Below are 25,535 nucleotides of genomic sequence, written 5' to 3' on the forward strand. Positions count from 1 at the left end.
AGTCTCTTTTCTCATGGTTCCAAGCTTCTCAACTGCTATGGTAAGCTACACTCATAACCATTGGTGGGAATGCCTGTATACATTAGCACCAAAATAGTGCATTACATGTCTTTTTAATTCCCCCCATCTCTTTTGTCAGCTATTGAGAAGAAATCATGTCAGTCAAAGAAGCCTAAGAAATTTACGGCCATTTACTTGGATATAAATATTTACATCTGTTCCAAGTATACTTGGGATTGCAGCCATTGAGAAAGTTGGGGAAAAGGTTTACAAGAAACACTTAAAATGCCTTTAAATCTAGAATGCATAAGTTTTGAGCGTTCACTGTACTTTTTAGTGAGTATGGTTTTACAACCTAAGCACTGTTCCAGGAAATGCAAAAAGGTATTTAAGTATCACTTTTAAAAATGAGCTTTTTGATTTAACCTTTGTAGCCAGTAGTGGGGCAAAATCCTAGCCCCAAGTGTACTTTTCATTGCAGAATTTATACAGAAGTAGATGTAAGATGTGGCCCTCCTAAGGCAGGGATGGGGAACTTCCAGCCCACGGGCCAAATTTGTCCCAGGGAGGTTTCTCAGCCAGCCTGTGAAGGTTCCCTCCCAGGACACATCCCCTCTCCCAGTGCTAGAGAAGAGGAAATGTGCTCTCCCCTCCAATCACTTGGAGTAGAAAAATGTTCCCCAAAAGATTAGATTTTCACCCAGCATTTAGTTTGGGCTTTAATATATGTGGTGCAGTTCTGAATCTTGGCAATGCCAGGCATCACGTCAAGCCAGTTAAGCAATCTAGTCTTGTTATCAGGCCAGGTTACAGTTGCACAGTGCCCATTTACCACCAGACCAGGAAGTGAATCTGTCAACAAGTTTGATTCTGTTTTCACCACAGACTGAAGGTAACAATGGGAATTCCCAGAGCTAGAAAAAAGCTGCCTCATTTATTTATTTATTTATTTATTACATTTCTATACCGCCCAATAGCCGAAGCTCTCTGGGCGGTTCACAAAAATTTAAATCATACTAAGACAATCAACAGGTTAAAAGCACAAATACACACTTAGCACTGAGAGGGACTGTCCTTTCTCCATGCAGAAATAGACAGAAGCGGTTATTCTGTGCCTCTCTCTGCAAGGAGAAAGGGATTCCCATGATGTCGGTGGGGGGGTCTGATTGGGGGGGGGGTAGGGCTTTGGCGGAAAGGAGTTAAGGGCCCACTCCCTGATGTCACCCAGTCCCCAGTGTGTGAATGGGAAGAGAGTCTGGCTCTTGGGGCCAAAACAGTTCCCCACCCTTGCTCTAGCACATTGTCACCTTTACAGTACTAAATACTGTTTCCACATTTCAGCAACTTAACATTTACTATTTTCTTTCTGGACTTGAAAAACACCAGACACAAAAATATCCCCAAATGTCTATCAATCTTTTCCATTGGAGTACTTATTTTCTTAGCCAGTGTTAGCATGTGGGGTAAACAATGACCCATGCAGTTTTTCAAATAAAAACTGACCCAGGGAAGCAGATTTAGGCACAATCCTATGCTGTTTATACAGGGGAAAAAATCCTAAAACTCCCAGCATGTCTCAGCAATGTCCCCCAAGTTCACTTATGGAAGTTTATTTCTGTTTAAGAACTAACATTTTGGGTAATAAATAAATAAATCCCATAGCATTTTTCAAACAAAAACTGATCCAGGAAAGCAAACTTAAGTGCTCTTCTTCTGACACTACATAAATAAGCCATCATGGCTTGTTTAACTCATTGTGGGTTATTGTGATGTCCAAACTCAGTCCTAGGGTTTTGTTGTGGGATATTTTATTCCTCTGAGATACATTGGGAGTCAGCTTGGAGTAGAAAATGTTCCCCGAAAGCATTTCTGTACTTTTGTTAGTTTTGGTTCACACACTTTGGCTTCAGTATATGTGGTGAATTTATGAATCTTGCCAGCTGAGCAATCTAGTCATGTTATCAGGCCAGATTTCAATCGCACAATGCTACTTTACCACCAGACCAGGAAGTGATTCTTTCAACAAAAAGTTGGATTCCGTTTTCCTCTCTTTATTGTAAATCTTTTCATGTCTCCAGTGGTTTGGGTCAGATTGTAATTCTTGATTGATGACCCAGGGATGTAGTGGTTACTCTGGGCTGTGGTTAATGTAAAATAACAAATATGAATACATTGTGTAAATGTTTATACAGTACATATGTACATACTGCCTTGCTGGTACAAATTAAAGCTTCCTAGTAAAATATACTGGGAATATGAGAAGAATAATAGAAGGGGTGCATTATAACATTTAGTATTTCTCCTGCTTGTTATGTACCCTTTATCAGATTATCCATCAGCTGCTTTTATGGAAGCTATTTTAATTTTCTTTCTAGTGAAAACCTATCTACCCTAGAACTGTGCTGTGGATCTCTCATGTTTTACAACAGGGTTACCTTTCAACATCTGCATATCAAGCAGAAATTCACCCTGTGAAAATTTCCCAGAAACATCATCCCAATGACTCACCTGTTGAATTTCTGCCTGTTATGCAGCTTTTAAAAGCATAGGAACCCGAGTGGGGTGGTGGCGGCAACCCTACTGGTGCAAAGTTTTTGTTGTTGTTGCAGCAATTGACCATTATAATTTGGGAGTTGTGTTTCTATGTATAACAAGCCATCAAAGCCAACCAGCACAATTAGTGGTTCCTGAATAAATAGACAATGGGATGGAACACATCCCTTAACACAAGATCTGAGGTTGTCAGCCATAACTGTGGGAACACTCTCCTATATAAGCAGTTCAGATAGATCCAGGCAATCATAGCATTGGCTTTAGAACCTACTTTCCTTTTCCTTTTCTTCTTTGAAGTTCCATTCTTGTCAGTGTCAATATTTTTGGTACTGTTACTTGAGGATTATGATAAACAGATAACTTCATCCCACGTACCTGTTTCCCTCAAATTATCCCTGCAGCGCTAAACTGTCGGCGTTGTTGTTGTTGCTACCGGGTGGCAAGATCCTTTGCATACCAGGAAGTGGGTTTAAGGGGGGGGGAAATGTAAAAAAATCATAACAAATCAATGGATGACCCAATCCGATTCAAATTTGGTATGCTTAAAGCTCTCCTTAATATCTATTACCATGCCAATTTTGAAGTCTTTATCTTTAAAGCTTATGCAGATGTAAACATTTGTTTAATTGATATCAAATCCTGTTCCTGCGCCCCAGTGGCCGCTCGGATGATATGCTCGAAATCTAGTATCAAAATATGGCGAGTCTTTTGCTTTTATAGCACAATTAAAGCAGGATGCATGGGAGTACTTCACAATAAAAGCAGATTATAAACTGGAAAACTTCTGAGTCCTTTGCATGCAATTCGCAGTGATTGCACAGTATAATGCTGGTGTGATAAAGCTCAGACTTGCATGTTCTTCAGTACTTTGAAGAAGAGACCACTGTATTTAGGACTGATCCCTGTTACACACCCACCCACTTTGAAATCTGCTCTCTCATCTTTGCTTTTCCTCTGGTTAGTTTCATTGAGGTTTCCTAGAGGCTATTAAAGCAATATTTTCAAGCGCTGAAGTTGAGAGGCAGAACAAACTTTACAAGTCAGTTTTCCTGCAAGCTCAATGAAATAAGCTTTGCGAAACCTGGGTTTAGAGATCAAAGCAGAACACCTTGCAAAATTTCAGCTCTGTAGTTTTTGTTAAACCCAAGCTGTTCAGTAGCTAACAGTGAACTCAGATATATGCACATTACTTTCTGGGAGACAGATGCAAGATAGTTGTTACACAAAATGGCCTGGGAGGGGATAAGGAAGGATTTAAACTTGTCTTCCTTGCGTCTTCCAAGACCTGGTGCCATCTGGAGACTTTTGCAGTCCCGATTTAGTAGTCTCTTATGGTTTTACTTTGGGTAAAATACAACGCAATGTAGTTTGGATGCCATGGTGTACACATACATAATGCCAGAAATAATATCTTTGGCTGGGAAAACAGCCAAAGTTATTATGTCTGGTTTTACAGTTTCCAGATGGCACCAGGTCTTGGAAAAGTGTGAAGACAGCCCTCAACCCTTCCCCATCTTCTTACAGAGCCAGATGTTTTTTGTCCAACAACTATCTTGCACCTGGTTTTCAGAAACATATCTCTGCACTCCTTCACAAATGTCTTAGATACACAAATTTGAAATATCCCAACCAAATGACCCAATAACTGCAACACCAATGATGAGTTGCAAGTGTAGCAGTGATCACAAACAGAACTCAGTCAGCTGAAGGACATCAGTTGATGAAATATGATGAGATATCAAATGATTTAATAGTTAGAATTGAAATAGTCCACATTTATTCATTTATTTCCAAAGAGTTCAAAGCAATTTAATTATCATTTCCCTGCAGTGTTCATTGGGCAGGGCCAGACCGGTTTAGTTTCAGCAGCAAATTCATATCATGTACCTTTTGACCTCTCTCTCTGGGCTTAGGATCTAGTATACTACACAGACAATGCATAGATTACAGGTAGCGGTGTGTGTGGGTGGGTGGGGGGAGCTGTCACTCATAGGGCTGTATTAAAGAACCAGGTATGACCCAACTCTGACCACTTACCAACTGAACCACATCTCGATTAGATAAATAACTATTGTTATTTATCATGCTATTTCCTGAAGGACCTGAGAACAAGGGTTAGTCATTGCATTGTTGAGACTTGGCAGGAGCCAGGTGAACAATCTTAATAACAAAGCTCAAGTAGATGTAAGCCAAAAGTTATCCATGTAGAAGAGACCACAGTGAGTTCTACGCACCACTGTGTCTCCTGCTGGCTTAATAGAGTCACAAAACTGCCATGCCAAAACAGACACAAAGATCAACTAGTTCAGCCTTCACTAACATGGTGCCTGCCGTATGTTTTGTACTACAATTCCCATCATTCCCAACCATATATACACAAATTGCCTGATCCTATGCAAATTTAGATGTGCCTAAGCACATTCATCTCAATGGATTTAGATGTGTGTAAAACTGTTGTTGTTGTTATTGTTGTTGTTTTCATTTCTATACTGCCCTATAGCTGAAGTTCTCTGGGCAGGTTACAACCATTTTTAAAAGTATAACATAATAAAAACAATCAATTTTTTAAACAATTAAAACAGTGTAAACAGCTAACACAATTTAAATAAATAATGTTTTTCCTCATGGACTAGGGTGACCAAATGAAAAGGAGGACAGGGCTCCTGTATCTTTAACAGTTGCATAGAAAAGGGAATTTCAGCAGGTGTCATTTGTATATATGGAGAACCTGGTGAAATTCCCTCTTTATCACAACAGTTAAAGCTGCAGGAGCTATACTAGAGTGACCATTTTAAAAGAGGGCAGGGCACCTGCAGCTTTAACTGTTGTGATGAAGAGGAAATTTCACCAGGTTCTCCATATATACAAATGACACCTGCTGAAATTCCCTTTTCAATACAACTGTTAAAGATACAGGAGCCCTGTCCTCCTTTTCATATGGTCACTCTATTATGGACCAGTTCTAAAACAGCAGACATACTGTAGATGCCTCATCATATACCGTTAAATGCCTGTGAGTAGAGGGTGATCTTTACCGGGTGCCAAAAATATGACAATGTCTGTGCCAGGTAGACCTCAGTGGGGAGCTCGTTCCACAGTAGGGGAGCCACCACAGAGAAGGCTAGGATCAGGCTATTCAGCTGTTGTGATTCAGAAACAAAGGAAAATAAGATATGAGACAATTTTCCTTTATTGCTATGTCTATTCTCATAAATGTAACTATTCAAAACACTGGCCTGTCTCAGTCATATCTCTCTCCATAAGCAGAGATATTCACAAGCGTGCCTGTGCAGTCCGTTTTCTCTTCTATGGTTAGTCTTCAGCTAATCGTAATGTCTTGTTATATTCAAATGGGAATCATAGTTTCCTGGTTCATATGTAACAGGAAACTATAGTTAATTAATCCAGGAGGAATTGAATCATGACATACCAAGAAGGGAGGAAGGGCTGTCATGAGAATGGATTGTATGAGCGCAGGCCTTGCGTGCATATTCTTTTATTAAACTGAATTACGCACATCTGAACTGGGACACTGGTGTCAAATATTGGGCTGGTACATAAATATATAACTGATCTCCCTATATCCTTAAATGACCTGGCTATTAGCAGTTTTCTTTTGATATACTATCAATTTGACTAATTTCATTGTCTCCCAGAACTTTTGAAGCTGTCCCCTTTTATTTGGTTGTGCTTGCCAGTATTTGGCAAAAGCTGATCTTGCACCCGTCAAAAGGTTCCAACAGAAATAGAGTGCCAAGTCAGAGGGTGTGTTAAATGTATATTTGCATTTAATGTGTCTGTTTTTATTTTATTTATGTAAATAGCAACTGCGGGGGAGAAGGATGATCAAGATTAGGACCATGAACCTCCCCTGCCCCCTCCCCTGTACTGCAGCCATGATGAAAATCACCCCCACCCCTCTGCTATTGGCTTCAGGAGAAGAAGCTTCCATTGGCACCAGGAGAAGCTTTCCTCCTGGGGCTGATAGCAGATTCAAGGGGAAGACCAATTTTCATCAGAAGTCAAAATTCCAAAACATCCGGAGGGCACCAAAGTGGGAAAGATTGCCTTATGCTTTCTAAAGTTTCATGCACACCGCTTTGCTGCCAAATCCCACAGTATCGCTGCTGCCATTAGGCTCACCAGGCCCACCCCCACGGCAACCAATGGGAGGTTGCCGTCAGTCCAGGAACGCCCCTAGTGCAACGCTGGAGCAATGGCAGAAGAGCTGTGCTGATTTCATAGAATCATAGAATAGTAGAGTTGGAAGGGGCCTATAAAGCTATTGAGTCCAACCCCCTGCTCAGTGCAGGAATCCACCTTAAAGCATCCCTGACAGATGGCTGTCCAGCTGTCTCTTGAATGCCTCTAGTGTGGGAGAGCCCACGACCTCCCTAGGTAACTGGTTCCATTGTCGTACTGCTCTTACAGTCAGGAAGTTTTTTCTGATGTCCAGCTGGAATCTGGCTTCCTGTAACTTGAGCTCAGGCAGGAAAAGTAGGAGTAAGTCCCTTACTTTTCTGCTATGCATCTTTGGCTGCTTGCCCCAGGGTGGCTCCGAATTGGCGGCTGTGTCATATAACCAATGCGATGCGGATTCGAAGCCACTCTGGGACAAAGACGACGTTTAGACAGCCCCAAGGACTCTAGAGTTGCATCATTGTAAAGAAACCCCTGAGGGTGGCAACTTAATTCTCAGCCAAGCTATGGAAGTGAGACCCTGTGCTGATTTGATCCATCAATTTGTAAGTGTGGCTTTTGTGATATTTTTTCCCATTCTTCTCTAGAACGATGGCAATCAATACCATGATTATCTCTTAGAAAAAGCAACGCTATCTGGTCAGGCTATATCATATTTTCATCTAGTCAGGCACTCTGAGTTATGTAGCTGATGGCAATAATTGGGCAGTACAGAAGAATATGTGGTGTGGTCTGGCTAGGAGAAGCTTGTTGTGTTTTTTTCATTCAATTACTTCATTTCTGGAGCCTCGTTTCCTAGTTTATTTGCGGTTGGCATTGATTGGTTGAGATTTGCCAGTCTCTGTTAAAGTTTTTCATGATGTGTGAGGATGGAATAGTCTCTGGAACAAGCATTATTTATCTCCCTTCATTTTTCGCTGCTGTAGTGTCCAGAAGTCCTCACTGACAATATTACAGACCAGGGAAAATTTACTTGGTTATTTATACATTACATTTATCAACAAGGAGACCACTAAGATCTCCTCTGATGTGAATGCGACTCTGCCTAGGGTTTTCACTAAGGTCTTCGTCTCACATTTAAGCATACAAGATTCAATTTTCTGCAGCTTTTGGCAAGCACAGGAAAAGTGCTTGCTAGCATCTGCTGGATGCCAGGTTTGGGGCCACCACCTAACGAGCTTTTTGAGCAACTGCGGCATGCCCAAATAACTGTGTCAATTATGAATCATAACCATTGAGCAAAGATTTGCTGAAATCCTGGAAAATGACCCATCAATCCAAGATATGACCCTTCTGGAACACAACACTGATGCAAAGAGAGATTCCTCCGATGCTGGGTCAGCTGTTCCTGCTCTTATGAATTAAGGTTTCAAGCTTCTCAGGATAAAAGTTGGGTGTTGTATTTAAGGAAACTCAAGAGTGCAGGCTTTTATGATGTCACTCCCCCCTCCTTCCTTTGCAGATATTGACGAATGTGTTGATGGGACTGACAACTGCCACATTGACGCCATCTGCCAGAACACTCCCAAATCCTACAAATGCATCTGCAAATCTGGTTACACCGGGGATGGGAAGCACTGCAAAGGTAGGGAGAGTAGGCCAGCCCATAGAAATTCTGCCATACCTATACTGGGATTTAATGCTGCTAAATACAAGAAAAAGCCCCATTACTTTTTAAAGAGTTCTGATAGCTGTGTGTTGGTTCCAGTGAAGTTTGTTACGTTTCTCTTAAAAGTATGAAGATCACTCTAGTACAGTCACAGCCGATATGGTCAGAAGAAGGTTTTTCCCCAGATGAGTTCTCATTTTTATTTTTAGCTAAATGAATGTATTATTTATTTCACTGGTTTCCCTCTATTCCTTTGGGAAACCCATAACCTTGCATGGGGCTTCCATGCAGTCTCCTTTCAGACACTGACGAGGCAGAGACTTGCTTAGTTTTAATTCTGTACCCTCAGATAATTCTTTGGGCCCCAGAAAATTTTTGAGTACTGTTTCAGCATTCTTTATCCTCCCCTCAGCCCCATAATCCAAATGCTTTGGTCTTTACTTGTCAACATGACTGAAGGAAACATGATGATGACAGTATATTCAGATAATAATGACAGTCTGTTATGCCTGGCTTGCTACCTGTACTCATCACAAGAGTGCAAGATAATTCCTATACTCCCAGTGATATGCTACAACAAATAGTCAAGAATGCAGAGATCCACTATTGGGACATGGCTCCAAGAGTTTGTGGATATTTTTGTTTGCCAAGTCATTTGATCTAAAATTTCTTCCTGGTCCTTTCCTGCTGAAAAGAATAGTTCAGTTACTCCGTGCAGTTGGGTTAAGTGGGGCAAGAAGCATGGGCTACTGACATTAGTTTTATGTGGCTTTGCATTCAGCAATTTGGCTGCTTCAGTATTAGAGCTAAAGCCTTTTCTCTGGTGAATGATAATTTTATCAAGAATCATTTTACATGTTCTGGGAGCAGGGGCAGACTCTCAGAACACATAATAAACAGTGACGTATTCTTGGTACATCATTAAATTAAGCCCCTGCTAATGTTACTGCACCTATACATTCCTGATAAGATAATGTAAAAGAAGACAGAGGAAAAAAGTTTGTTTCTGGGCTCCTTTGGGGCAATGATAATTATCCATCCTAAATTTAATGCAAAGGTCACAACAAACGCCATTATAATGACTTTATTAAAAGGAACTCTTATTGAGCTTAAGTGGCAGTTTCTAACAGGATATGTGGAGCCGTGGATCAATCTAGACCATATAAAATGTTGTTTATCATTTATTTGAATTTACTGAAGCTGCTTTGAGTTTATTGAAGTGGGACATAGTTTCTTAAATAAACAAATACATAGGAGTGTTTTGCTGGAGTAATGAACTTACAGATCTAAAGTTCTGCAATGGATTTCAGGCATGGGTTTAAAAGGAAGCTCGTCATTCTTGGTTCTGATATTCTCCCAGATTCCTGATCTTCTCGTTTCTATGTGCAGACGTTGATGAATGCGAGCGTGATGACAATGCTGGCTGTGTCCACGAATGTGTCAACATCCCAGGGAATTATCGATGTACCTGCTACGACGGCTTCCGCCTGGCACACGATGGCCATAACTGCCTTGGTAAGTTCTTTACACATTGTCAAACTGTTTACATTTTTTTTTTAAAAAAAAGTTAGCATTGAGTTTGGGGCGGCGTGGTGGTGGGGGAAACAACAGTATAAAAGTTATGCTATGTAGATTTCCTAATTCTGAAGCAACCGGAAATAGTAGCTCAAAAGGGTATGAATATTTGTATTCTGAATCCTAATGTTGAATTCTTCCATTGAATTGCTGAGTGTTTCCTTTCTGATTGAATGACATTGGTAAAAAGGTGTGGATGCCCCCCAGAAGTTCCTCATGTGGTCAGTGTCATTGTTGTTACATATTTGACCACAGAGTACTGCATTGTTCAAAGCAAACACAGGCAATGGACTCTGATAATTGAAAGTATCGGATGAAGCATGCTTTCTTTGAATCACACATCCATTGTTTTCTCCTCATTGACCTTTTGTGCTCTTGTGTATATCCAGTGGAAAGACAAAAAGCATATTGGGCCACTGCTATGGTTCAAATAGTCTTCTGTTTCTACTGTCGCTCTGCCATCCCATGGCATTGCATAAACACTCCAGCTGTGAAGTTGTACTCCAATGTTTATTGATTCTCTATCCCACAGAGAAATGCAAACTGCTCTCAAGTGGTTTCTGCTGTCATTGGGAAAGGTCCATACTCCAATCTCCACCCTTTCTTGGGGGACAGAAACGGGGCAGCTGGATTTAATAGCCAAAGATCTTATGAAACAAAAAATTGTGTTGGTAAAACAAACTTTCATTTGTCCATCCTTTTCTTCCAATGGGGGAAAAAACTCACCAAGATATGGAAGGGGGATAGGAAAAAGAGTATATATTGATGTCTCTTGGGTGGGTACTTTAGGCACAAAAGTAGCTGCTGATAATTTATGAACAGATTTTAGTATTATTGACATAATCTGTTAACAACAGCTTCCTCCTTTTTATGAAAAAATGTTTTATCTTTAAGGATGTAGGGCAGTGTTTCCCTACCTTGGCCAGATCTACATGTTGTGTCAAATCATTATGAATGTGGAATAAAAAGAAGGATATAACACTATGAAAGTGGTATACGGAATGTGCATTGTGCCCCAACAGTGATCAGTGTACTTGAATACTGTTATAAAGCAGTAGTATATATCTATCCCTAGTACCCACCTGATGTTTTGGACTACAACTCCCAGCATTTCCAGCACGCGGTCTGTCACATCTGGAGAGCATCAAGTTGGGAAAGGCTGATGTAGGGATTAATAACTCAACCTGATTAGAGGAGCTAAGTTGTTTCAGTGCAGCAGGCAAAGCTTGGCAGGGAGTCCTTAGCAGGTTTGTTCTTGAACAAGTGAGACTCAGAAAAACTGGGGACTGTAACCAAGACAGCTAAAATGTTCTCTCCAGTGAATGATTATTATGATGAAGCTGTTGTTGTATCCACTGTATCTTTAGGCCAAGTGAGCTCAGGAAGCTGCCTTATACTGAGTTAGACCAGTGATCCATTTAGCTAAGTATTGTCTGCACTAGAGGTGGGCAGAAAGTAGATGTCCTTCAAGGTAAACAAACCTTCATTTGTCCATTCAAATCCCACAAGCCCCTGTAAGTTGGACCAGTGGTTAGGAATGTTGGGAGATGAAATCCAAAACATCTGGACATCATCAGGTTCAACATGTGATGCCTGATTGGCTGTGATTATGTAATAAAGGAGAAAAAAGGCCCAAGAAAGCAAGAAAATGGTGCCAAAGCAGCTTGGGGCAACAATGGTGAACATTTTCAAATGGCTACATAAAAAGAAAAGCCTGGCAGGGGTTGCAGGGAGATACAGTGCTTTTGCCTCAAAACTTGAAACAGGGAAATGATTATCAACAATATCTTCCTTTGAAGAAACAGAAATAGCTTACAAAGCTTATGATAGATAGATAGATAGATAGATAGATAGATAGATAATGTTCATAGATCAGTACATTACATGTACAATACTTACAGTGTACATAATTATACAGAAAATCAAAATTATTAACATGGCCCCAGAGTGTTAGCCTGGTGGAATAGTACTATTTTACTAAAAGTTTGTGTCAAGCACCAGAAGCTGCACAAAACTTTTATATTGTACCTTGATACTGTGTTTTTACATTATTATTATTTTATTATTATTATTTATTTATATAGCACCATCAATGTACATGGTGCTGTACAGATTTGTTGCTTAAGTTTTATAACTTAAATTGTACTTTATGGTTTAGATTTTTGTGAACTACCCAGAGAGCTTAGGCTATTTGGGGTATGGAAATGCAATAAATAAATAACCTGGCCACCTTATATTTACCTGCTGGGGAGACACCTTGATCACGAAGGAGGTTTTCTCAGCATTCAAGGTGTTGACCCCTGCAATTTCCACAAATGTGGGAACCGCAACAGCATAATTTGTGGTAGCAGAGGACTGTGCGTGTTTGTTTTTTTTAAAAAAGCTTACATTAGCACCTGCTCAAGGTACCATTCACAAAGCAAAAGTACCTAATTGAGGTTTGGAGGTTTCCATGCAGACAAGGGATGTTTCGAGCATTTGAGCAGGAGCAGTCACATCCTGCTCAAATACTTGCAAGTACTTGCAAGGCAGCCACAACCCTGTTTGCAGGACTATGTTTGGCTTGATCCCGCAAGCTTCTGCCTCCATCTTTCCCTGTCCAAATCTCAGGAACCTACCCTGGAGGGCATTATCCTTGACAGAAATGACACACATCATTTCTGTGTGTCAGCTTGCTGCTAGTGATTTTGGGACTTGTAGTCCCTGTTCTAGTCCCTGGCTGGAAAAGACACCAACACCTCTGCTGCTGTCTTCCCCTGTCCCAAGGTAAGTGTGAACTGGGAGGACAGGGAAGGGGGATGTGGCAGAATGAACCCTTTGTAAGTGCCCTTGCACATTTGTTGGCATTAGTATTGAACACTCGCAAAACCTTCGGGTCTTTTTGAGTGTTCAATTTAAACACTTGAAAATGCTTGTACCTTTGGGGGCAAATAGCGGGAGTTTGCTCCTGTTCCAACAGGTGAGCAGTGCAAGTTTGCTACAGGTTGCTATATGTTCAAGACAGCATTCCTAGAAACTTTGCCTCTCAGCAACAAGTCCTGGCGAGCCCTTACATACTGCCAGCTAGCAAAAGGATTGCCTGCCTGCCTCCCTGGTTGCCAGGGCGACTCACAGAGCCACTTGCACAGGGATGAACAAAATCATTAGATTTGCACCACAAAATATGAGAAGTGCTTAATTGTGGGCTATAAAAAAGGTGTTTTCTTTTCCCTTTTTATTTCTGTACTTGTAGGGCTTATGCACCACTCAATTGTTTAAGCTTCTGAAATCAGAAATATATTTTTAAATGGCAGCAGGAAGCATTTGAAGCATATTTTATTATTACATTTATATCCTGCCTTTTTTCCTCCTTAAGGAACTCAGTGCTGTGTACACAATCCTCCTCCTCTCCATTTTATCCTCACAACAACCCTGTGAGGTAGTTTGGGCTGAGAGCCTGTGACTGGCACAACGTCACCCAGTGAGCTTCCATGGCCAAGTGAGGACTAGAACTCGGATCTCCAAACTCCTAGTCCAACACTCTAGCCACTACCCCACATTGGTATATCACGAATATATGAAGCTGCCTTATACTGAGTCAGACGATTGGCCCATCTAGCCCAGTTTTCTGGATTGGCAGTGCCTCTGTGTGGATCTCAGGCAGGAGCCTTCCTGAGCTCTTCCATTCAGATGCTTTGACTGGAGATCATGGGGATTGAACCTAGGGTCTCCTTGGTGGCAAAGCATCACTGCATTATGTGGGTGAGTGGGGGATTAGTGGGCATTTTTCAGATTTACAATAGTCCAAAGTATCTCCATTATTGGTTTAATGAAACTACACAACATCATAATTCGTACAACAAAACCGTCAAAACTGATACCATTGGAAAGTTAAGAGGAACATGAAAGTGGAAGCAAGTAAGAACCTCCAGGTATGTTCCCCAGAGCTTATTGGAGGAAATGTGGCATTTGGAAGCAGTAGGACAGGGACAGGAAGGAGGTGGATTGGGATGTACTGGTAGATTCTTGACTGATTTGCAGTACATCATCAAGGGTTTCTGACTCCCAGTTCTTTAACAATAGTGGGAGTCTGGAGGAGGGACCAAGCATTTTGTGCTTGTGAAAGGAGTGTCCGTTCAGACCTATTCTAAGACCAAGATAATAGTTTTTCGTAGTCACAGCCCTACACATAGATGGACTTTGGACCAAGATGTTATTGAACAAGCTGATTCATTTAGATACTTGGGCATTTTTTTCAGTGAGTCTCTCTCATGGAAAGGGCATAGGGAGGCTGTGAAATGCAAGGCATAGAAAACTATAGGGGCTTTAATGAAGTTTTATTATAATAAAGGGGGACAGTTGATTGAACCTGCCCTAAAAGTCTTCAACATCAAAGCAATAACATAAATGCTTTACGGGTCTGAAATTTGGGGGCTTGTCAACTCCCATCATTAATGCCCTGGAGATTGTGCAGAACAATTTTCTTCGAAAACGCCTCTCTCCCCCATCTGGAACCCCTGCAGCTTTTCTGCGTATGGAATCTGGATGGCCATCAATTAAGACAAGAATAGAGAGTGCTCAGTTAAAATATTTTAAATGAATTGCCACCTTGCCAAATGAACATCTTCCAGCTATGTGCTACCAGGAAATGAACAAAAATTGTTATTGGATGGCAATACTCCAAAAGCTCCTGCATAGCTATTACTTTCCTGAGCTGAAGGCCATCCTTGATATGGATAAGAAGCAACTAAGGGATTGGCTGTTTTGGATAGATTCTAGGAGGGATCTGCAACTAATTAAAAACTCTAAATTCTCCTGGTGGTTCCCTCTTTTGAAAACAGAACATTTCAGAGCCAGCTATTTGTCCAAACTGAGGCCACTTTCCCTAAGAAATGCTTTTATTGAACTGAGATTCCAAGTGATGCCAACTACAGTTCTGGATGGATGCTACCACAAGGTGCCATTTGAATGCAGACTCTGCATCTGTGGCCAACATCAAGTGGAAGACATTGTTCACTAAACCCTTGTTAACATATGGATATAGGAATGCCCTTGCAGAAACTGTTCTTTTTCTCCTGAGTGATATCAACAGTTATGTGACACATAAAGTGGCTTTGTTTGCACTGGCAGCAAAAAAGATAAGGAAGAGAGAACTAGACAAAATTGCCATAAACTGTTATGGAGATTCAGACTGCTGAGTGAAAGCTGAGTTTTAGTTATGGTAAATTTCAAGTTATCTGTGTATTTTCGAGGTATTTGTATTACTGTATATATGCTTTCTTTTGATGTATTTGTCATGGCCTTTGGCTAGTACAATAAACTTTGGATTGATTGATTTAGTGCTAAAATACATTCCTGGGCTGAGCGTGTGCTCTAAAGCAACTTTGTTCCAGAGAGCTTTGGCTATTGTGTAGTATAGAAAAGAATTTTACAATTATAATGATTACAACAACAACAATAGTATATTCCCCATTCTTCCCAAGCTACTGGCTCTAGTTAGTGGTCCTCAGGATTCTAGCAAAACCAAAACCAAAAAACCAAAGTAGATTCCACAATCCTGATGTCTGAGGGAGGGAGGTATAAGAAAGAACAAGTTACCAGTCTTCCAGTGAATGCCAAGGTGTCTGTCCAGTAACTTGTTTTGCTGTAAGTGACTCATTCCTGCCCCCTGCCCACATCTCTTTACTAAGACACTGTTCCTTTTCTCAGCCAAGCCTTGATTTCCTTATGCAAACTTGGGCTGAGGGCAAATTCTACAGTAGCATTGTGGGTCCTGCAGCCGCCTGCTTGCTGTGGCTATATTGGAGCACCTCCTTCCCCGCTTCCTCCTGCTTTCTGCAGCTGAGTTCAAAACTGTTTCATACAGCATTTGCTGCTCTAGCCCTGTGTCAAGCTGCATGCTGGGAAAAGATTGTCGTGCAACTATCTTTTGTTGTGTCTGGACATAAAAGTTTAAGTAAAAACAGCAGCAACAGCTGGGATTCTTCAGAGTTATTTAAACACTGACATTTCATCAGTGAAATGCTGCCCCTCCCACCCCCACTGCCCTGGGGTGACATGCTGAAAGATTGTGATCTCTTAAGTTATATATTTCAAACACATTTTTAGGGGAAATCGCTGACAGGGGAGGCAGCTGGCTCTGGAATCTTACTCCCATGCAGTAGATCTGTGAATGCACAGCTCTGGTTGGGGTGATAGTGGCGTTTAAGCCTTTCTGTCTCTTAGCAATTTTAGTGGTTTAGGCAATGTGGTAGGAAACTCCGTGGATGACTATCATTCCAGAAGGTAAATTGAGAACTCAAAAAGGTGTCCTCCTTCCTGGGGAGACCCCAGAGTTCCCCCAAAGAGTTCTCTTGAGATGAGCAACTGGATTGGTTGAGTGGGGACTATAGAAGTGGTAGAGGTGATATTATTATTATTATTATTATTATTATTATTATTATTATTATTATTTCATTTATATACTGCTCCATAGCCAAAGCTCTCTGGGCAGTTTACAAAGATTAAAACATTGAACATTAAAAACCGATATACAAAATTTAAAAACCATAAAAACAGACAATATCCATTTAAAGCAACTATTCTGGGGTCAGATAAAAACTCAACATATGGTGTTAAATGCCTGGGAGAAGAGAAAAGTCTGGACCTGGTGCCAAAAAGATAACAATGTTGGCACCAAGTGAGCCTCGTCGGGGAGATCATTCCATAATTAGGGGGGGGGCACCACTGAAAAGGCCCTCTCCTTTGCTGCCATCCTCCAAGCTTCCCTCAGAGTAGGCATCCAGAAGAGGACCTTACATGTTGAGTGTAGAGTAAACATTGTAAACCAGTAATACTGAAATTGTGCATTACAGGGGGTGGGGCTGGAGACGGATGGGAAATGTTGTGAAAAATTGCATACTTGTCATTTATCACACTTTTTTTTTAATAACAAAAAGCCAAAACTCCAGCTATGGAGGAAGGGATCACAGTGCTGGACATCAATAGCAGCAGAACCAGGAAATGCAATAAAAGGAATCCAGAAAGGCACAGCATCATTAACCACATTACCAACATCATCGCAGACTACATTTTCCCACCAGGTGCATCTACAGTGCTTTGCCAATCCACACTGGACACGCTAGTACTGCCATTCCTTTCAAAGTCTGAAAAATCATCACAGTTCAGAGGCAGTATCCAACACTGTCACAAGACTAACGCTAATGATGTTGCGCTAGTGTAAACCAACGCTAGAGCAATGTGCTTAGTGCTTGCTAGGCAAAGGAGGAAGGTAGTGTTTTGCCACCAAATTTCAGCACCCCCTTTTCCCTTTGCTTAGTGTTATGTAGCTTTTGGGCCTACTCCAGCAGCTTAGCCTGGCAATTCCATTGCCTAGCATGCCCTAATGACATTGTGCTACCATTATTACATGCTAGTGAAAGATCATTAGCACCAGTGCTGTGACAGCATTGGGCACTGCCCACAGTCTTAAAAAAGCAACACAGACAACACTGGAATGCCATGGTTTGGCAGAGGCACAGTCTGAACTCCCTGTAATAACTGAATGACCAAAATAAATAAATTCCAGAAAAAGGCATTGCTCGCAAACTTCCAAACAGGTATCTGCCCTCAAATGTACCATAGATAAGGACAGACACTTATAGACACATGGTCATGTTGCACTTTCATAGCAGTTCCCATAATTATATTTCCCTCTCACAACTGCTGAAGAACCAAATCTTCAGAGGGAGAATATTTGTCTCTCTTCCGTAAGTTTAATAGTCTTAGTGCAGTGCCCTTGCCTGCATGTAGAAGAAGGAATTGGATCCCAGACAATTGTGTCAGTGAAAGAAAAAAGTGTGTGTGTGTGTGTGTGTGTGTGTGTGTGTGAGAGAGAGAGAGAGAGAGAGAGAGAGAGAGAGAGAGAGAATGTTAGAAAGAACCACCACAAGAACCGCCCAGAGAGCTTCGGCTATTGGGCGGTATAAAAATGTAATAAATAAATAAATAAATAAATAAATAAATAAGAACCAGTGGCCCTAGTGCTTAATTCCTAGAGCTCTAGTCCAAATTATGTCCTTGCCAAGGTTAAGTACATTAATGGCCTTGGTTTTAAAAAGTCAGTGTTCTTACTCAGCATCACTGATATCAACTGTTATTAAGTCAACTCTACAGGAGGCAGACTGGTAGGAAATGGCCCAAGTTTGTCATCAGAAAAGAATGTTGTCTCAGAAATGGTAGCGTACAGCTACCAGTTCTCTAAAAGCTGCACAAAATATGTTTGTGGTACATTTTAAAAGAGTAAAACATTCACTCTGGCAAAGGGCTCAAAGTCAAATAGACAAGACAAGACAGGCAAGAAGGCCTGTTAAAGCAGCTGTATCCACAGAAACATAAGGATTCAGAGCTACCTTCATTTTGTCTGCAAAAAAAGGCATATGGAATAAAAGGTGAGAGCATGATATGACTGAGGAAAAGGGTCTCAAACTAATAGAATCAAGTGTCTTTTCTTCCTCTGCATCCCATTATCTATCATGAGTCTTGGAAATTTCACTCAACATTTTTGTGAGGAAACATATTAGAACCCTAACTTGGTCACTCAGGAAACACCGCTTCAATTAAGTCTCCAAACAGCAAAAAAAACCTGAACAAAATCCAGTATGTCACCTCACATGTGGACCTCCTTCTCCCCAGATAATGACCAGGGTATGAGCTACAGCAACCAGCAGCCATTTATATGGGAGGTCATGGACCCCAATTCACACCATTAATGTAAAGTGTGATTTAGGCTTAGAGACTCTCCGTGTAGTTTTGTACAAAAGGTGGGTAAGGAAACCTAAACAATCCATGGTGAGATGTACAAGTTCCAAACATGTGGGACATTGATGCACATTACTGTTGGGGAAAATAAGAGTAATGCAAAAAAGGAAAAGTGAATCTTTCACATTTCTTTCCTCCGTCTCTTTTTTGCAATGTGTGATGCTTCTCTCATGGAAGAACCAACCTAATAATTTCATCCTTCCTCTTTCCACTGTTCAACTGGAAAGCCAAAGAGTGAGAAAGACAACAGGTGTTGCTTAATACTCTCAGTATTGCTGGCTCCGTAGTCCTTTCTGCCAAAACCATTTTCAACACGGATCTAACTTAATATTAACTAATATTCTTTATTTCAGCCTCTCCTTTCTTTTCTCCCTTCCTTTTTTTTTGGTGCTCATCATATCATGGGAAAGGAAGGCAGGATGGCCTCACCTCTTGGCTACTTCCAGCTGTATAAACTGTAGAGTTTAGGGCTGAGCTACACTTCCAAGGGATTGTGTTTAATGGAAAGCTTATGTGCAAATAATCCCTGCATAATAAGCTCACTAATGATTCCTTTGCGTCCGCTAATTGGAATGAAATCTGCCCTGCCCATTTTTCCCACTTCAAGGGGATTTGAGGATGGTTCCATAATTGCCCTTTCCCCCTCTGCTGCTCTTCCAAACTTACTAGCAGGCTCCTGTGGGTCAAAGCAATATCCAGCACTTAAGCCGCCCTAAAGAATGCAAAGGGAGGGAGGGGTCAGAAGATTGCATGCTGGGAAAAGGAGTTTGCTAGTTTTTTTTTATTTTGCTTTGTTTAGTTTTCAATTGTGGGGCAGTTAAGAAATCTGTTTTCAGTAACAGGGGCCAGGACTGAAATATATGAAGGTGGTGTCCAGTGGTGCCATAAGGGCAGGACTTTTCATCAGACATCCAAGGCTCCCATTCAGCAGAATGGGCTAGGGAATCCCCCAATTGCAGCAGGCCTAGGTTATCACATGTTGAAGTTAGGCAAATCCCATTACTGTCTAAAGTCAGGCCCCACATAGGACTATTAAGTCCAGACTCTAAAATTTCCCGACTGCAACACTGTTGTTATATCCAGTTAAACAAAAAAGCCAGCTCCCAGTCTTTCTAGCACCTTATCCCGGCACAGCTATTTCATCTTCTACAGCCTTCTACAGCCCGTGATAAGCTATAGACAAGAATCTTGCTCTGTCCCAACAGATAATCTATATTTGCCAGCTGCACTGAGGGGGGGCAAGTTGCTTTTGCAGCTAGAATAAATGACTTTGAATCTCAGTCTCCTGAATCACGCATTTCTATGGGTGGGGGTGATTTCCAAGTAAGCTTGAGCATTAATATCTGCTGATTATAAATTAATGACAACAAGGTAGCTCATACATATAGTCAGATGGAAGGAATATGCAGGCTCCCCAAAGGAAGGCAGAAGGTTTGCTTTGGCCTGGGATTTATTTGCACACTTTCCCCTTGTATTATAATCCTCACCATATTTGCTATTAAGTCATTTGTTTGGGCAGATGTGGGGTTCACCCCTGTGTCAGCAGAGCAGGAACCTGGGGCTTCTGCATTGGGAAGCAGATCTGTCTTGTCCCTCCTTTTTCTTTTCTTTTTTTTTTGCCATTCATTCAGCAAGGCTGAAAGACAGCTGAGATCTCATGCATAAGCAGGGCCAAAGGGACATGCTATTTATGTTAGATATTTATGTTAAATATGTTAAATGATCCTTGTTGCTCTCAGTATAGATTATTGCTGTCTTTAAAGTTCTGGGGAAATCAGTACTTGACTCTCCTATGGGATGATGCAAAATGAGGGTCTGGCCACTGTTCCTACCTAGGAGAAGCAGGTGGCCATACCCCAAACCATCACCCCTTCCTAACAAACAAACACATCTCTATTTTCTGAGAAGAAACAAGGCTTTCTATTTACACTGCACTCTGCACAAGGAACGCCAATCTTCACATTGTAAGAAGGAGGTTTGCTGAAACGAAACGAAGATTTCGTTTTTCAAATTTTAGTAGGCCAAAAGGGAGCATAGTTCATCAAGGTTATAGCAACAATATCCATGTAGTTATATCAACGAAGGAAAAGCACTGACCTTCAAATAGAACCAACTATAGAACCATACTGAGGAAAGGTCATGGGCCATCTATAAAGCATGACACACTCCCAAATATCTTTTAACATACTCCCCTTCCTGCCTAGTCACACTTTGTCACATTTTAACCAATGCCCTGTTCTTTTCTTGCAACTTTGTTCTTTTCTTACAACTTTACTCGCCACACCCCTTAATACATGGCATATGCTATATCACTCTGTGGTTGAACCCAGGGCTGGTTTGCTCACTATGCTGAATATGGCTTCAACTACACTGGGACCCCTACCCTGAAATTCAATTATCAAAGAAGGATGCTGCCTCATGTTAAAGGTGTGACTGACTTTCTTCCATCAGTTCTAAAGTTCCCTGCAATGCTGGAAATAGTGGTTAATCCCTTATCACAAGATAAGGGAACAGTGGCCAAGCTCCCACCTATTGAAAAAGATGGTTAACTGGAAGCCTGCCCCATAGGAGGAGCAAAATATTCTCTGTGTTATAAGATTTCAGGTATAGGGCAAGGGAGTTTCCAGATGGTGGGCGTCAAGTGCTTCCAAACAGAAAGTATTGTGCAGCAATTCTGCCTTATTTTCCATTGGGAAAAAAATTTTTTTTTTTGTGGTAAGGAAAAACATGGAAGAAGTGATGGGAAACATGGGAGGATTAAAAATGGAAGATGTCATCTTGTATGCCTGTAAAATTCCATAAATCAGGCAGGGTGAAGGCACTAATAAAAGCCTCATTCAGAAGCACCAGAGAATAAAAGTAAAGGAGACTTCAGCTTGGACCATGAGCATCTGTCACCTCCTCTCTGCAGTCTTTTACACCCCACAAAAAGCTTTCCCTTCTCTAGCAGTCCCATCCTACATGGTTCAGAAGGGCTCCCCAGAGAGGCTTTTAGGGGTGGGGGAGACAGGCAAATGTAAGGGAGAGGAGGGGACAAGGGACATTCCTTCTGTGAACTTCCTTCTGTTCACTTATCTTAGGATCCAAGCCTTTGTCTGCATTTGCCTATAGACAAATTGAGGGTGGGTCCTATGCACACTTACCTGTGAATAAAATTTGCTGAAAACAATGGGATTTACTTCCAAGTAAACATGCATAGGAATGGGCTGTAAACAAGGAGACACAAGCAGCCTCCCCCAACCTGGCAACCTCGGTGTATGTTGGACTACAACTCCCATCATCCACAGCCAATGGAGATTATAGGAGTTCTATTCTGACTCATCTGTAGAGTGCCAGGTTGGGGAAGGCATTCTGCTTGTTAGCCATCTAGCCTTGCTACATTCTTCCAACTGCACAAGTTGGAAGACTTCTATTAAAAAAATCTGAGTTGAAAATATAACCCTAAAAAAATACCATGACATCTCTTCCCTGAGAAATACAGGATACAATGACATCAAGACAGTAGTGTCCCAAAAGTAGAAAATGGGGAACAATGTATCCTGATAGCCAAAGAATGTTTTCACCAGTATCTGCCCAGATGACTCAAGGAAACATATAGTAAGCCACACCCTGCCAGAGCAGTAGGAGGCCACCGACTCACCTAACCTGCAAGGACATCCTCCAGTATGACAATTTGAATGCAGGAGCAAGCCCACCATCTAGAGATAGGACTGCCTTTCACTTTCAAAAATAAACAGTGGGATTGTTTGGGATACAAATCAGAAATGACTAACTGATGGGATGATAGTGGCTGAGAGAACAGGAAAAGATTAATTGAGGTTGCAGTCCTACAGAGACTTACCAAGGAGAAAGTCTGATTGAACCCAGTTGGACTTACTTCTGAGTAGGTATGCCCTGTAAAGGTCTGATTTATAATGCTGTTGATGGGTGGGAGGGGGAATGAGAAATGACTAATTAAATGGCCATTAACCAGGAGAAGCAGGATCTGTTTTAAAACCAAACAAGGAAGGAGGAAATTACTAAATAAAGGGCCAATAAAAGGGAGGACGGTGGCATTTTAAAACACACCAAACAGGGAGACCTTTACTGACTGAAAGATGCAATCCTAACATATTTTCTAGGAGTAAGACTCATTGAAATGAATGTGGCTTTTTTCTGAGAAAGCATATTAGGATTTTGTGTATGGGAATTAGCATTGCAAGATTGTTATGGGGAGTATGGAACTAAATTATGCCATGTGGAAACACTGGGATAATTCCATTTTTGGATGATTATGGAAAAATTATACCTCAGCAGTCCTAAATACCCTTGTGTGGAAAGAACTTACCTAACAAGCTGTCTTTGGGCTGACTTCTTCATGCTGTGTAATATGAGAGGAGAAAAAAGTGGGTCTGATGGCAGAGCAGGGTATTAAGGACTAGCTTCTTCTGAGACTTGTAGGGGTTTGTTTGGAACTTGGTTATTGCTAGAATAAATTCCAGTATCATCCCTTACTTTATCCCTAATAAGATTCTGAGTGACCCTTTGAACCAGAACAGGAATTTGAGCTCTTGTCCAAATCAAAGATAGTTGGGAGTGGGTTGGGTTTTTTGTTTGTTTTTTGGTCTTTTGCTTGTCTGTGTTGCCTTTAATAAAATAGGCATTAGGTCTGCAGGCTCATTGTAGCTGCTGGTTTTAACCAGAGTCTTGGGCTGAAGTTAAAGACTTAAAGGAATAACAGTTTCTCTGTCAGTGAGAGTTTTACAGAGAGTTATTGGTATGCAGAGAGCTTAACATGCCTAAGATAAAAATCATATTATTAAGAAAACGCACACACAATTACATACACAAAATCCTTGTTGCAGCCATTTGACGTATTCTGGCTATGGTTTAATCTGGGTGGAGATATATACATGGAACACCAAGGACAGGGCAAATTCTTGAACACAATACTTTCTATGCTCCATGTATATTTTCCTTGATTTTTATCCTTTTTCAATCTCTGCTTTCCCCTTGTATTTTATTCTCTTGAGTTATCTCAAGGACAGTCTTAAGACCGTTCTCTCCACTGTGTGCTCAGGAGAAAATGGTATGCTCAGGAGAATTTTATCTAGGTTGAAGCTAAGGAGTGAGAGGGCCAAATTCCCCATTACACAGCGGCACTCCAGCCAGGTTTTTTTTCTAGTGTTATTAAACATTAGTATAGCTACAACAACCCTGCGAGGCAGAGTTGTTATTTTAGTTTTACAGATGAAAATTAGTTTTGCAGGTAGATTCAGCCTGAGTGGGTTGTTCTTCCTGGGAGGGAACAGAAAGTAGTTTAGGGTAAAACCCACAGCTTCTGGCCAGAGGAGACAGAGGCCACTGCCTGAGAGAGCTCAGTGGAGTGGCTTTGTTCTAATAAAACTTAGGTTTGTTTAGAAGGCAGTGTCTGTGGGATGCAGTATACCAACTACGAAACGCCCAAGGTCTCACATAGGTTTAAGAAGAGATGGGACTTGAATGTTTCCTACTAATACTTCAGGGGGAGCATATACACCTGCTCTTGGTTTATAGCCCTTTTCATTCTAACAAGATACAGTGGGTGCTGCATCTTACCCAGAGCCCCCTAAAATGGTCACCCATAGAGTAACAGGTGATGGGGCAGCTGCAAACATGCCTGGCATCATTGCAGCTTCCTTTCTTATTTTTTTAAAAACACTTTATAGTCAGGTGGGAAGTCAGTTGGGTATATGCATGGTCACAGATGCTCATTTTAGTATTTTTACTTTAAATATATATTATCCTTTCCTACATTTCCCAAGTAAATGTGTTCAGTTGCATCAGGGCAGCACAAGGAAATTTCATTCAGTTCCTATAGTCATGATGGTGCTCTGACTTAAATGAGTTTAAAATGCAAAACTACACAACTTCAGAATGTTCCTTTTGGAATGTCAGTGGGGAGGGAAGAAAGAGAAATGTTAGTTGTGTACTTCACAACTGAGGTAGCACAACATAACCTGGAGATGGACATGAAATGAGGTCTACAGATCCAAGTCCAATTATCTATAGTTCTGATCCAGAGAGTAGTTCAAAAAGGGGAGTCTTTGGGGGCCTTTCCATCCATATGACTGTAATCATGCTGAGGGGGATAGTGGGGTTGTACTTACTGACCCTACTTTCACTGTTACCGCCCCTGTCATCTATGTATTGGGGGGACGGATGCCTGTAAAGGGAGCTTGCTGTCCACTCATAGATTCTCCCTGTGATTAGGAAGAAGTTGTTGAGTAAAAAACAGGAGCTGGCTTTCATAGATAGCATTCAGGCACAGTCCCAGGCTGACCTGGAAGCCTGTATATTCTTTCATGTTACAGGAGAGCCAAACTCCTCCAGAGAAATGCTATTTCCTCTAGCTAGCTAGCTTACTATAGAGAACAGCAGCACACAGATCCATGGTTTCCTAGTTCTAGCCCCAACCTAGACTGTGAGTGTTTCTAGCCCTAAAATACCAAATCCTTTACTGTGAGGTATGTGAACAGTTGAAAGAAATATCACCTTTCCCTGTATATTCCATGTTTAGTTGTCATGTTGATTTTTCTTCTTCTGATTATGTGTATATTTGTTCTTTACTACTAATTTTTATGTATCAAGATCCAAAACATTATGAGTTAAGGCTCCAAAAGATCATGGTGCTATTTTAGAATATTACTATTTAACAAACTCATGAGGAGTTTCTTCTGTTCTAGGCCCTTTGCCAACACTCAATCATACTTTCAACTCTTCCTTTGACAACATAAGGCCTAGAAATTTGTTGTCTGAAACTAAAGTTGAAATTGTCAGGCATTTTTAATCTTTAGCGTGT

The 25,535-nt window shown here is 41.1% G+C and overlaps 1 protein-coding gene across 1 annotated transcript in view; it reads left to right on the forward strand.

Annotated features, from left to right (window-relative positions):
- Nucleotides 1-25,535, forward strand: part of SCUBE3 (signal peptide, CUB domain and EGF like domain containing 3) — a 152,074-nt gene that overhangs the window by 21,268 nt on the left and 105,271 nt on the right. The window contains exons 2-3 of the mRNA XM_063141508.1: nt 8,216-8,338; nt 9,752-9,877. Coding sequence (XP_062997578.1) covers nt 8,216-8,338; nt 9,752-9,877 — 249 coding nt within the window. The remainder of the gene's footprint in view (nt 1-8,215; nt 8,339-9,751; nt 9,878-25,535) is intronic.

This window comes from Elgaria multicarinata, chromosome 1 (genome assembly GCF_023053635.1).
Source record: "Elgaria multicarinata webbii isolate HBS135686 ecotype San Diego chromosome 1, rElgMul1.1.pri, whole genome shotgun sequence".
In the NCBI taxonomy this organism is placed as follows: Eukaryota; Metazoa; Chordata; class Lepidosauria; order Squamata; family Anguidae; genus Elgaria; species Elgaria multicarinata.